Source organism: Phyllopteryx taeniolatus, chromosome 1 (assembly GCF_024500385.1).
Source record: "Phyllopteryx taeniolatus isolate TA_2022b chromosome 1, UOR_Ptae_1.2, whole genome shotgun sequence".
Lineage (NCBI taxonomy): Eukaryota > Metazoa > Chordata > Actinopteri > Syngnathiformes > Syngnathidae > Phyllopteryx > Phyllopteryx taeniolatus.
The window spans coordinates 20,484,620-20,498,994 of record NC_084502.1 but is presented as its reverse complement, the minus strand read 5'-3'; the positions used below and the strand labels follow the sequence as shown (position 1 = coordinate 20,498,994).

Below are 14,375 nucleotides of genomic sequence, written 5' to 3'. Positions count from 1 at the left end.
GGGGCTTTAGCCTGTCGTCAGGCATAAAGACAGCGTGAACAAAGGAGGCAGGAAAACATCAGCAGGTCACACACCAACATTTGCCAGAACAAACTGATCAACTTCAGCATGTTAGCAAAGATTTCAGCATTACAGAAATGCTGCAGTTATTTATTGTTTGGGTCTTGTCAAACATTGACCTCCATGTCAATTAAAATTTTCACCACTCAATGAGGATGACATTTTTCGTCATTCCTAAAATGTTTCAGACAGAAATACATTTTCAAAAAAATTCCAGAGAGACTTTGCTCTTAAATATCAGGACATTTAGAAACAGAATGAGAATGAATCCCCCACCCACCATCAGGTAGCATACAAAGCTCATCATTATGCCCCCTCACAATGAATGCAGCATTGACCTTGCTCTCATACTTCCTTACATAATATAATATTTGACCATTAATGTCGATTAATAAATCAACAATTGTGACAATTACTGTATGTGACTGAATACCAATTATGTGCCTCTCAATACCAATAAACACACATGGGCAAAAATGTAAAATCACGCTGAGAAACGTGAAAACAATAAATAGACATTTGCAGGGGCGCAGATAAAAAATGGCATTCATGCTGAAACCAGGTGGACAATTAACAGGCTGGATATGCAGTCACAATTGGTCTCCTTGGAAACCACACCTGACACTTGGCCTGAAGACTTGCAGCATCCTGACTGGTCACTCAGAGATTTTAGAAACAGACAGAACATAATTTGATGATGGCGTCCCTGAAATACACAAACACCACAAATTTCGTTAAGTTTTGAATCAGTTATGATTTAAATATGTGTACTGCATGTGCACACGTGTGTATCACCTGGCGAATGGGATGTAAGACAGGCCGTACCTGCAGTAAACACATTTTCATCAAATTGTAACAAGATCTCTTATTTCCATTTGTGTGTGTTTTGGTGTGCATGTGTGGCATAGGACCAGGGGGTGGCCTGTAGATTTAAATAAATAAATAAAATGGCATTCATGCTGAAACCAGGTGGACAAGTAACAGGCTGGATATGCAGTTACAATTGGTCTCCATGGAAACCACACCTGACACTTGGCCTGAAGATATTTTTTTTTCAGGGCCGATACCAATTATTAGTAGTCAAGGAGGCCGATATTTGGAGCCGATATTCATTTGCTATAAAAGAGAATATATTGGTGTCAAAATTTTGAATAATATAAACTCCAACAGTTTACTTAAATGCCTTGAATGATATATTTATTAAACAGCGTTTCAGATTTGCAACATTTAAAGCTATAAGTTCTGTCACACCAGACGCTGGAATTCAGCATTTCAACAACAAAGCCGTCCGTCGCTTCGATATGAGTGGGTACGTAAAGTATTCAGACCCACTTAAATTTTTCACTCTTAGTTATATTGCAGCCATTTGCTAAAATTTAAGTTCTATTTTTTCCTCATTAATGTACACACAGCACCCCATATTGACAGAAAACGGAATTGTTGAAATTTTTGCAGATTAATTAAAAAAAGAAAAACTGAAATATCACACAGCCATAAGTATTCAGACCCTTTGCTCAGTATTTAGTAGAAGCTAATAGAGCCATGAGTCTTTTTGGGAATGAAGTTTTTCACACCTGGATTTGGGGATCCTCTGCCATTCCTTCTTGCAGATCCTCTCCAGTTCTGTCAGGTTGGATGGTGAACGTTGGTGGACAGCCATTTTCAGATGGCTCGAGAGATGCTCAATTGGGTTTAAGTCACGGCTCTGGCTGAGCCATTTCAGAACAGTCACGGAGTTGTTCTAAAGCGACTCCTTTGTTATTTTAGCTGTGTGCTGAGGGTCATCGTCTTGTTGGAAGGTGAACCTTCGGGCCAGTCTGAGGTCCTGAGCACGCTGGTCCAGGATATCCCTGTACTTAGCCACATTCATCTTTCCTTCGATTGCAACCAGTCGTCCTGTCCCTGCAGCTGAAAACCACCCCCACGGCATGATGCTGCAACCACCATGCTTCACTGTTGGGACTTTATTGGACAGGTGATGAGCAGTGCTTGGTTTTCTTCACACATACCGCTTAGAATTAGAACTTTTGGGCCTTATCTTGGTCTCATCAGACCAGTGATTTTTATTTCTCACCATCTTGGAGTCCTTCAGGTGTTTTTTTTTTTTTGGTTTTTTTTTTAAGCAAACTCCATGCAGGCTGTCATGTGTCCGTCGGGCCACTCTGCCATAAAGACCTGACTGGTGGAGGACTGCAGTGATTGTTGACTTTTATCGAAATTTCTCCCATTTCCCGACTGCATCTCTGGAGCTCAGCCACAAGTGATCTTTGGGTTCTTCTTTACCTCTCTCACCAAGGCTCTTCTCCCCCAATTGCTCAGTTTGGCCAGACGGCCAGTTCTAGGAAGGGTTCTGGTCGTCCCAAACGTCTTCCATTTAAGGATTATGGAGGCCACTGTGTTCTTAGGAACCTTAAGTGCAGCAGAATTTTTTTGTAACCTTGGCCAGATCTGTGCCTTGCCACAATTGTGTCTCTGAGCTCTTCATGCAGTTCCTTTGACCTCATGATTCTCATTTGCTCTGACATGCACTGTGAGCTGTAAGGGCTTATATAGACAGGTGTGTGGCTTTCCTAATCAAGTCCAATCAGTATAATCAAACACAGCTGGACTCCAGTTAAGGTGAAGAACCATCTCAAGGATGATCACAAGAAAGGGACAGCACCTGAGTTAGATATGTAATGTCACAGCAAAGGGTCTGAATACTTATGGCTGTGTGATATTTCTGTTTTTATTATTTAATAAATATGCAAAACTTTCAAAAATTCCGTTTTTTTTCTGTCAATATGGGGTGCTGTGTGTAACATTAATGAGAAAAAAATTAACTTAAATGATTTTAGCAAATGGCTGCAATATAACAAAGAGTGAACATTTTAAGGGGGTCTGAATCCTTTCCATACCCACTGTAGGTTGCCTCTTGTATGAGATGATTCAAGACATTCTACAACATTTTTATTCGATTTTGAAAGATAGCCAGTGGGGAAAAAATTGATTTCGGTCACAGCAGACAGCTGTTGTTTTCTCATATCATTGAAGCCTGTCTGCATTTGTGAAGATACCAGACAGAACTATCCCAGGGAGTACAATCCAGACAGAATGAGCCATTCCCTATTATTGATGCGTTTATGCATGCATTGTAGCATGAATTTTGCATAAGGCACCTTGTTGCGGAGGCAAGGGGTCTTGGGAAAGAGGCTCTGTTCATTCGGTGCAATTATTATTGTTTTTGTTTACACAGTAATTATTGTATGATTATTTTCTGCTACAGAAACACAAAATATGTTAAATTAGCTTCTTCCAAAAGACAAAAGGGCGTGCTAAAAGGTTGAATGCATAATTCTGCTATATCATTTTTGGTGCACCACCAAGGGAGCCAGCGTGGGAATGTCTACAATATGTCTAATTATAGATGGGAAAAAAACAATTTTTTAAATTAAAAATACAGCAGGATGTTAGAGGAGGTAGGCTTAATAAGCATTGTGTCTTACTCTAGTAGTGGCTTGGGTGAGAGGGAAAATAAATAAATAAATCACTTAGGAATTTTTTTAATTGCCCCCCCCCCCCCCCCCCCCAATACACCTCTGCACGTGTGCACCAAAGCTTACCAACTGAACGCCACAAACTGCAAGACACAGAACAGCAGTGCAAGGCCGTTGCTCTTCCACTAGAGGGAGACAGAGGTCAGTAAATTATGCAACCCCCCGCGGGGAATATCCAGACAGCAAATTCTAATTGTCTGTACTGGCCATTTGTGTCTCTTTGCATCAAATTGTTTCATTTGGCTCTATTGTGGTCACTTTTGGCCAAAGAAAACCCATGAAAATTATCTGTTAAATTTCTTGTTCTTTATTGGATTGAACCCTGCAAGTTGGGTAGAATTGGTTTAATTCAAGACTTGACACTTGGAAATTTTAGATTTTTAATGTTTATCTACCAGACTGCATCAAATATAAATTTTTGGACACGGGAGGATTTTCATGTCGATCTATTTTCCGTACTTCTTATCCTCACTAGGGTCGTAGGCGTGCAGGAGCCTATCCTTGCTGACTCTAAACTGATTCCCAGTCAATCACAGGAATTGTCATGTAATATTCTTAATTTCCAAAGAGGTGTTTAATGGCTTACTGCACTCCAGTGGTGCAAGTTAATGACACAATTTGGATTTTAATAATTGGTAATACCTCCCCATGCTTGCGTGGATTTTCTCCGGGTACTGTGGCTAAGGAAAAGCCGAAAGTTTCTTTTTCTTCTTCTACTTCATCTTCTCTCTTCTACTTCTTTGTTATCGTCATCTTTTTTTTCTTCGTCATTGTCTTCTTCTTCTTCCTCCCACATTCGTTCATTGAATACTCTAAATTATCCTCATAAATAAGTGTCCATGTGAGTGTGAATGTGTCTGCAAGTGCCTTGCAATTGGCCAGAAGTCAGCTGAGATAGGCTCCAACACACCGGCAACCCTAATGAGGATAAGTGGCATAGAAAACCTATGGATATATAGAGATACCCTCTGCTGATCATAGAGAAGAATTACATTTTAATTTAGGAAGTGCAAGCTCCCTGTGTTGGCTGTAAAAACTGTACATTAGCAATATAGTGAACTCCCATGTTGTTGAGCTTTGCATTCATAAATTCATCTGTTCAGACTTTTTAACTATTCACAGATTTTTTATTTATTTTTGCGAAACCTATCCTCTGTTATGCACGGAAAAATAGTTGCAAAAATGTTGTGCCAAAATACCATCTACAGACATTTATTGTATTGTAGTGTATCTTTAACGAACGGTTATTGTTGGCCTTAAACACACACACCAAAAAAACATCTAACTAGTTGTCCACTCAACTACACTTTCACGGCAGAAGGTTGTGGTGTGTAGGTGGAAGGTTTGCCTACACACTCACTCCCTCGCTCCGCTCCCAGTCCTTGACTTGCTCATCCAATCACAAATCTAACAACAGCGGTACAGAATTCAAGAAAATTATAATTTCACATCTTACGAAATAAAATGCTTTAGTTTGCCTATTTTTAAAAGTAAAACAGTACATTTGAAAAACAATGAACAACAACAATAATTATATTTTAGTATTAAAAATATAATTTTGGTTAAAGAGGTTCTGGATACTGGTGTGTTAAGCATTACAGACACAAAAACACGATAGTAATAACGAATGCTGTTAAATTTGGGCACTTGTGGCTTATATAAACCAGACATTGGGTGGGTGCGCCAACAAATGCTTTAAGAAAATATTAAGACGCACGTCATGCTTGTCAAACGATGATACAAATTTCTCACCAAGAAAGCTGAACACAGTGTCAGTACCAGACACACCTGCAAAAAGCAAGACAGACAGACAGTTTATCACCAAGCTGCCTGCATACTACCATCAACCTTCACATTCTAAACATTTAAGAAAGAATTTTCCAAAATTTGAATGGCTGGGTATTTTTTTCTTCAATGAAGTTGATGATGATCACAGCATGGAACAGATGACATCCCACAATTATTCTCATCTCACCAGCATGATGATTGTGGCCAGTGCTCGTTCTTTAGCACACATGTTCTTTAACTGTCTGCACGGCCCTATCAGGAACATGGTGCTGAAACCACAGCAGAGACAGACGTGTTGTATGTACAACCCCAATTCCAATGAAGTTGGGACATTGTGTTAAACAAATAAAAACAGAATGATTTGCAAATCATGTTCAACCTATATTTAATTGAATACAGTACAAAGACAATATATTTAATGTTCAAACTGATAAACGTTATTGTTTTTACCAAATAATCATTAACTTAGAATTTTATGGCTGCAGCGTGTGGCAAAAAAGACTGAGAAAGTTGAGGAATGCTCATCAAACACCTGTTTGGAACATCCCACAGGTGAGCAGGCTAATTGGGAACAGGTGGGTGCCATGACTGGGTATAAAAGGAGCTTCACTGAATTGCTCGGTCACTCACTACCAAAGATGGGGCGAATAGTCGAACAGTTTAAGGACAATGTTCCTCAACGTACAATTGCAAGGAATTTAGGGATTTCATCATCTACGGTCCATATTATCATCAAAAGATTCAGAGAATCTGGAGAAATCATGGCATGTAAGCGGCAAGGCCGAAAACCAACATTCAATGCCCGTGACCTTCGATCCCTCAGGCGGCACTGCATCAAAAACCGACATCAATGTGTAAAGGATATCACCACATGGGCTCAGGAACACTTCAGAAAACCAATGTCAATAAATACAGTTCGGCGCTACATCCGTAAGTGCAACTTGAAACTCTACTATGCAAAGCAAAAGCCATTTATCAACAACACCCAGAAACGCCGCCGGGCTTCTCTGGGCCCGAGCTCATCTAAGATGGACTGATGCAAAGTGGAAAAGTATTCTGTGGTCCGACGAGTCCACATTTCAAATTGTTTTTGGAAATTGTGGACGTTGTGTCCTCCGGGCCAAAGAGGAAAGGAACCATCCGGACTGTTATGGACGTAAAGTTCAAAAGCCAGCATCTGTGATGGTATGGGGCTGTGTTCGTGCCAATGGCATGGGTAACTTACACATCTGTGAAGGCAACGTGTTGCAGCCATAAAATTCTAAGTTAATGATTATTTGCTAAAAACAAAGTTTATCAGTTTGAACATTACATATCTCGTCTTTGTAGTGTATTCAATTAAATATAGGTCAAACATGATTTGCAAATCATTGTATTCTGTTTTGATTTATGTTTAACACAATGTCCCAACTTCATTGGAATTGGGGTTGTTGTATTAAGAAACCAGAGGAGGAGTGATTACACAGTGTGTACCTGGCCAAAGCGCAGAGGTTTCCCACACTGTACAGAACAGCGAACACAATGAGACCAAGTCCAGGCAACCACAACATACATGTGCCCTGAAATAAACAGGCTGTTACCATGGAAAAAGCAGCACAAGGGAACAAAGAAATGTTTGCACCTGATTTTTTTTTCTCCCCCAACATCTGGAACAATCTCCGACCCTAACGAGTCAGCGTTCAGTGATTTCCGTAACAAAATACGGACGTTCTGTAACATTTGGCAGCTCTGTGTCTAGATTTTGAGGATCTTTTGGTCTACTTTGGCACGCAGGTCCTATTTAAGTGATTTCTTGATTGAGAACAGGTGTGGCAGTATCAGGCCTGGGTGTGGCCAGAGAAATTGGACTCAGGTATGACAAAGCACAGTTATGTTTTAACAGGGGGGGGGAAATCACCTTTTCCACAGATGCAAACTGTGATTCAAACTCCATACAGGAGAGGCCGGATTCAAACCCAGGCAGATGTGCTAACCAGTCGTCCATCGTGCAGTCTATATACACACCGCGACTAAAATAAGTATTGAACGTGTCACCATTTTTCTCCATCCATCCATCCATCCATTTTCTGTACAGCTTATCCTCACGGGGCGTGGGCGTGCTGGAGCTTATACCAGCTATCTTCGGGCGAGAGGCAGGCTGCACCCTGAACTGGTCACCAGCCAATCGAAGGGAACATAGAACCAAACAACCATTCACACTCACATTCACACCTACGGGCAATTTAGAGTCTTCAATTAACCTACCATATGCATGTTTTTGGAATGTGTAAGGAAACCAGAGTACCCGGAGAAAACCGCAGGCACGGGGAGAACATGCAAACTCCACACAGGCGAGGCTGGGATTTGGGTCCTGAGAACTGTGAGGCAGATGTGCTAACCAATCCCCCACCTTGCTGCCACACCATTTTCCTCTCTAAATGTATTTCCAAAGGTGCTATTGACATGAAGATTTCACCAGATGTTGGGAACAACCCAAGTAATACATATATACAAAGAAAGTAGAACAAATCAGCTCAGAAATTAAGTTATGTGTAATAATGTGAAAAGACACAGGGAAAAAGTATTGAACACACCAACTGGTATGAATTTAATACTTTGTACAAAACCCTTTGTTTGTAATGACAGCTTCAAGACGCCTCCTGTATGGATAAAATAGTAGCATGCATTGCTCTGGTGTGATTTTGGCCCATTCCTCCACACAAGCAGTCTTCAAATCTTGAAGGTTCTGTGGGCTTCTTTTATGGACCTTGAGTTTCAATTCTTTCCATAGATTTTCGATTGGACCCAAGTCAGGTGATTGGCTGGACCATTCTAGCAGCTTTATTTTTTTTCTTTGAAACCAATTGAGAGTTTCCTTGGCAGTATGTTTTGGATCATTATCCTGGCAAAATGTCCACCATCGTTTCATTTTCATTTTCGTCAGCGGTGGTATCGGAATACAAGATTTTATTGCGGTCGTCTGACATGTTGCAATTGTGAAAGACCAAATTTGTCTTGTAGTCTGATCCACGCAATACGTGTTGTCTGTCTCACACCGCCGACATTTATTTTTTTTTTAAATAAATTTATTGGTGGTCAGATATTTACAGTACTAGTACGTAAAAAGACAAGCAACAAGGCTAAAAATAAACTAGCTTTTGGATTATAATATATTTTACACGACGGCGACATGGAGTAAATGTCTTTTGCGGAGCCGATCAAGGGTCGGCGAATTATGACATTAAAATGCAAATTATCGGCCGGTACCGATCAAACCGATCAGATCGGTGTAAAGTCTAGTTTTGATTATATTGGTAGAAGCAAAATCACGCATTGTACATGGGTAGAAAGGTTTTCCAGAATTTTGAGGTCTACTTTGTGGATGCATATTATACATGGATGTGGATTATACACGAGAAAGTACACTACATACATACACACACACACACACATACATACATATATATCCATCCATTTTTTGACACCGCTTATCCTCACTTGGGTCCCGGGCGTGCTGGAGCCTATCCCAGCTAACTGTGGGCGGGTGGCGGGGTACACCCTGAACTGGTCGCCAGCCAATCGCAGGCCACATATAAACAAACAACCATTCGCACTCACATTCATACCTATGGACAATTATAATAGTGACAATAAAAATGGCCGCAAACAAACATCGATCTCTTTTCGAGGAGCCGTTGCCTGCCAGCAACTGTGTGGGTGGTCTAGTGGTCATGAGCCAGCACTCCTCTCGTCCTTACTGATCTGTTTTTATTGCTTTTGTTGATCCGTATCGCATTCCTTTTAACGTGTGTGTGTAAATTAACTTGCTAGTAACCCAGCAATGTGGTTTTCAATAACTTTCATCCACTTGATTATAACTTTGAGCGTCGTAACGCTGTTGCCACTTCACCACCTGTCATGACGTGGAGAGATTCTCCCTGCCGGCTTCTGCAACTTCTTCAATCTACCTACAGACATCGATTGCCGGTGACATACAGCTGAGGTCCGGATACGTGACACGAAAAGCATAATCGAGATGAAAACTGAGGAAGAAGAGCAGGATTACAGATGAAAAATGTCTTACACTTCTGCGAAGCAACCCCCTCCCCCGCTGCATATTGAGCCATTCGATATGTGGATGCGCATTTGATGCTGCACAAACAGTATTTTGCACTTTATCACATTTAATAAACCATGAAAATATAGATTAATAGTTGGAAGAAGTGGGTTGCTACAGAATCAAGACACTGCTCACTTATTTGAACAGCAGGCGAGAGACACAAATGTCCGTATGTATACTGCCTGCATACATTTTGGCCACAGCCTTCACTTTTATTTCCTCCACCGGTACATTGTAAATATAGTTAAGTATTGTTTTAAAACACAATAATATGTTTACTTTATAATGTACACCATTTGAATGGTTTAGGGGGAACTCGGAAATGTATGTGTGTCTCTACATTAACAGCAACCTAGGTTGTAACACCACAGTGGTTAGCGAACGTACAGTACATGTATGCCGTATATTTAACTATTGACAATTTCTCTCCCCCGTTTAATTTATCTTGCGGGTTTCAACTGCTCCACTATACACTACGGTATTGTATATTCACCCGCAAGGGGTTGAGAGAGAGGGAGAGGGGGACAGTTGCACTCAGCTAGCCTACGTCATATCGAAGTGATGGACATTTTGTTGTAATGCTGAATTCCAGCAGTAGGGGGCGCCAATAATCGCAGGTTATTGCTTTAAAATGGGCTAACTTTATCCATCCATCCATCCATTTTCTGAACCGCTTCTCCTCACTAGGGTCGCGGGCGTGCTGGAGCCTATCCCAGCTATCATCGGGCAGGAGGCGGGGTACACCCTTAACTGGTTGCCAGCCAATCGCAAGGCACATACAAACAAACAACCATTCGCACTCACATTCACACCTACGGGCAATTTAGAGTCTCAAATTCATGCATTTTTTTGGGATGTGGGAGGAAACCGGAGTGCCCGGAGAAAACCCACGCAGGCACGGGGAGAACATGCAAACAGGTGGGACCAGGGATTGAACCGTGCCGCCAGGCTAACTTCATTATTACATAATTATAAATTCATCATTTTTTTTAATTAATAAAAATATAAAAGCATTTAAAGTTGTTTTGTCAGTTTTCATTCCACTACTTTTACTTTTTGCATGTTAAATAAAGGTAAAGCGTGTCAAAGTGGTCCTCGCATCCTTCCACTTTTCTGTATGCAACCCTTGGAAGAAAGTTTGGCAGCCCTACCCAAGAAGCTCCTTGCATGACATCACAGCACCAACCACTCACCAGAATGGAGCACAGCAGCCCCAAAATGAAACAGAGCAGGAAGCCTTTCATCCTTGTCCCCCAGGCCAGTGTCGCTGCCTGACTGGTTCTCTGGAGAGATGACATCAACATTATTTTGACGAAACACACGCACACAGGTCCAAAGAATTAATGATGGAAACTCATTTGCATTACATTGTGTTTTCAGTACTTCAAATGTAATTACTGCAGCAGTGTTGGCAGTTAGCACTGATGTCTCACAGGCAGAAAAACATGTTAGGTTAAATCAATGTTTGAATACACTAATATTCTCCCTCAGGGCTGCATGTGTGTGTGTCAATGCTTGTTTGCCTCTCGTCTTGGGTGTGATAGGTGATCAGTCCAAGCTGCACCCTGGCTCCACACGAGATAAGCCATGTAAAGGAGGTCACCGGTTTATGGCGATTCTGACATTTTGAAGTTATTATGCGCTGCATAATATTGCGTGGTCACATGGCAAAAGAATGCACGCCCAGTGACCACTTTCCAGCTTCTCCATCCATCCATCCATTTTCTGAGCCGCTTATCCTCACAAGGGTCGAGGGAGTGCTGGAGCCTATCCCAGCTATCATCGGGCAGGAGGCGGGGTACACACTGAACCGGTTGCCAGCCAGTCACAGGGCACACATAAACAAACAACCACTCACACTCACATTCACACCTACCGGCAATTTTTAGTCTTCAATTAACCTACCATGCATGTTTTTGGGATGTGGAAGGAAACCGGAGTGTCCGGAGAAAACCCCTGCAGGTACGGGGAGAACATGCAAACTCCACACAGGCGGGGCCGGGGATTGAACCCCGGTCCTCAGAACTGTGAGGCAGACGCTCTAACCAGTCGTTCACCGTGCCGCCCGTTCCAGCTCCCCGCCCCCAAAAAAACAAAAACAAAATTGTTGTAATGTAATGTAAAACTTCAGGAGGCATCCTTCGCCACAGCTGCCCCTCACGCTGTCCAGCTGCCTTGTGTCAACTGTCGAGACCTTCAAGTTCCTGGGAATTACAGTCTCTCAGGACCTGAAGTGGGCAATCAACATCAACTCCGTCCTCAAAAAGGCCCAGAAGAGGATGTATTTCCTGTGGCTTCTGAGAAAGCACAGCCTGCCACAGGAGCTGCTGAGGCAGTTCTACACAGCGCTCATCGAATCAGTCCTGTGTTCTTCCATCACAGTCTGGTTTGGTGCTGCTACAAAAAAGGACAAACTCCGACTGCAACGGACAATCAAAACTGCTGAAAGGATTGGCGGTACCCCCCTACCTACCCTTGAGGACTTGCACGCTGCCAGAACTAAGACAAGAGCGGACAAAATCCTCTTGGACCCACCACATCCTGGTCACCAGCTCTTCCAGCTCCTTCCCTCAGGTAGGCCCTACCAATCAATGCAAACTAGAACTAGCAGACATTCCAACAGCCAAATATATATTACTCGTAAGTATCTGTTGTTGACCAATACTGGCCACTCATGTCAGAGTAGCATCTGCCCCATTTGCACACTGACTGAGGAGTATCTGCAACATTTGCACAATCAACATTGTCCCAGATTATCGTACTACTCGCTTGAAGTCTCGGCGCCCTTTGCACAATGGTCATTGCACCGGACTATTGCAATATTAGTCTTTCGAACTACTCTGTGCACAATTGCACCATTTTTTTTTTTTAAATGTACCGGCATTACCAGATAACTAGCAACCCTTTATTGCTCAGTGACTTTTTTTTTTTTTTGTCAATGTCTTTATGTCTCAAAAGTGTTCTCTATCAATTGACTGTTGTCGTACTAGAGCGGCCCCAATTACCGGAGACAAATTCCTTGTGTGTTTTTTGGACATACTTGGCAAATAAAGATGATTCTGATTCTGATGTGCATTTTAATAAGGGAAAAAAAGCATTCCATAATATTCCTTCCATCCATCCTCTCAATCGCTTATCATCGCATATTACAAAAACACATAGTAATGAGAATTTTAAAGAATAAAACAGTTTTTGTCTCACTGCATCAACTGAATGGCCATTGTGACACTCCTTCTGGTGAGCCAACATTGGCCAGCTGGGGGCAGCATAAGACAGACATACGCACATCCTGTTCATTAAGACATCTCAACTCCTATATCAGCTCATCAGTGCAGCACTAACATTAGATGTTCTACGCAGGGGATAAAGAACATATAGCGGGCAGTACTTCTGTCTGTCTACATGTGCTGCTGCACCGTTTGTATTCAATCCTTTGCTCAAAGGATTAAAAAAAGGATCAAAGGACTCAACACAGATGCTCTTTAGTGTTAGCATTAAGCTTGTCAACGTATAGTGACAGGCTTTAAAATTAAATGCTCTTCCACAAGATGGCAGACAGTCCATAATTAACCTCTGCAGCCACTTTTTGTGACAGGTGGGTAATGCCCTGCATTTACTCCGCTAGATTTACTGATATCACTTTTTACATAAACAGTACTTGTCACAGTAGATTTAATGCAACATTCTTTTCACTTTTACTTGAATATTTTTGTGAAGAAAAAAAATGCTTCTTTTACTCTCGTAGACTGAGCTACATTTCACTCACTACTTTTATTTGTATCCGTCTATTACTGCGTGTAGCCTTGCCTATTTGTTTTGGTTTGTCAGAGACTTGTGCCTTGGGCACAAGCGCCTTATGTGTGGTATGTGCCTTATATTTTTGTTTATTTGACATTCATGGTCTGATAAATAAAACATAATAAATCACAAATTACTCACCAGTTACTCAGTACTTGAGTTTTTTTCCCACTGTGCCTACTTTTACTTGAGTCTAAATATTCTAAAGTAACACTATTCTTACTTGAGCACCATTTTTGACTACTCTGCCCAAATGGATTTTTCTAATGTAGGTATGTTACTAAATCCATTAAACCGGGCGCCAAATTCGTTCCACTTCGCTGTGCTGGAAATCGAGTATGTCAATTTAGCGGTGGTACACCGAAATCACGTTTTCTCATTGTTTCGCGCAAGTTAATACTTGTTCTTTTCAAATTACATTGTTGGGAAATCCATTTACCTCCTCATTTTTGTATTTCTCTATTCAGTTGAGATTTTCTGTGGTTCTGACAAAAATGAAAATCATCCATGATTTTGGTGTCGGGAAAATCACACCTCAATAAGATTTGGTAATGATAGAAAACTATATGGTTCTGACTTGCTATCATTATTCTTGTTTTCTGTTAAGTAAATCTGACGATTATGTTGCTCTCCATTTGATCATCACAATGAGATGCACAAAAGGTTCAAGCGGATGCCGCCTTGTTTAAACGTCACATTATCGTCTCAACTAATTAGAAACATCCGGGCATTTTTTTATTTTTAAACAAAAGATTTCACGCTCACATTTCCTAAGGATTTATCTCAAATTCTGGGCAAAAAATGTTGGGCAAATTCGTCCAAATAAAAGGTGGCATAAACCCCATAGTCCTTATCCGATTCTTACAAACCAGGACTCATTGTATTCGTGTAACACTCCTCTATCCAATGATATCGTCTATTTTGATATAATGATATTTGGAAAATTATGGTGACATTGCTATCTACTGTACAGGACAAAGGATGACTGAATTCTTGAGAGAATCAGGAAATTAGAACATTACACTAATGTAGAATGCATGGTTGCAATGCGAAATATAAACAAACGAAATAACTCTAAATTAACATCTGTTGCG

General features: G+C 41.2%; 2 protein-coding genes across 4 annotated transcripts in view; one reads left to right on the top strand and one right to left on the bottom strand.

Annotated features, from left to right (window-relative positions):
- Positions 1-111: 111 nt before the first annotated feature.
- Positions 112-14,375, bottom strand: part of LOC133481038 (vesicle transport protein SFT2B-like) — a 14,619-nt gene continuing 355 nt past the window's right edge. The window contains exons 2-9 of one of the 3 annotated variants that reach the window (XM_061779914.1): positions 12,019-12,064; positions 10,677-10,766; positions 6,858-6,943; positions 5,572-5,653; positions 5,349-5,384; positions 3,663-3,721; positions 856-885; positions 112-766 (exon numbers count right to left, since the gene is read on the bottom strand). In XM_061779914.1, coding sequence (XP_061635898.1) covers positions 730-766; positions 856-885; positions 3,663-3,721; positions 5,349-5,384; positions 5,572-5,653; positions 6,858-6,943; positions 10,677-10,766; positions 12,019-12,064 — 466 coding nt within the window. In that variant the 3' untranslated portion in view covers positions 112-729. The remainder of the gene's footprint in view (positions 767-855; positions 886-3,662; positions 3,722-5,348; positions 5,385-5,571; positions 5,654-6,857; positions 6,944-10,676; positions 10,767-12,018; positions 12,065-14,375) is intronic. The other 2 variants (XM_061779933.1, XM_061779922.1) reach the window with 2 other exon arrangements.
- Positions 10,773-14,375, top strand: part of gbx2 (gastrulation brain homeobox 2) — a 21,354-nt gene continuing 17,751 nt past the window's right edge. Inside the window, exon 1 of the mRNA XM_061779908.1 lies at positions 10,773-12,057. Coding sequence (XP_061635892.1) covers positions 11,763-12,057 — 295 coding nt within the window. The 5' untranslated portion in view covers positions 10,773-11,762. The remainder of the gene's footprint in view (positions 12,058-14,375) is intronic.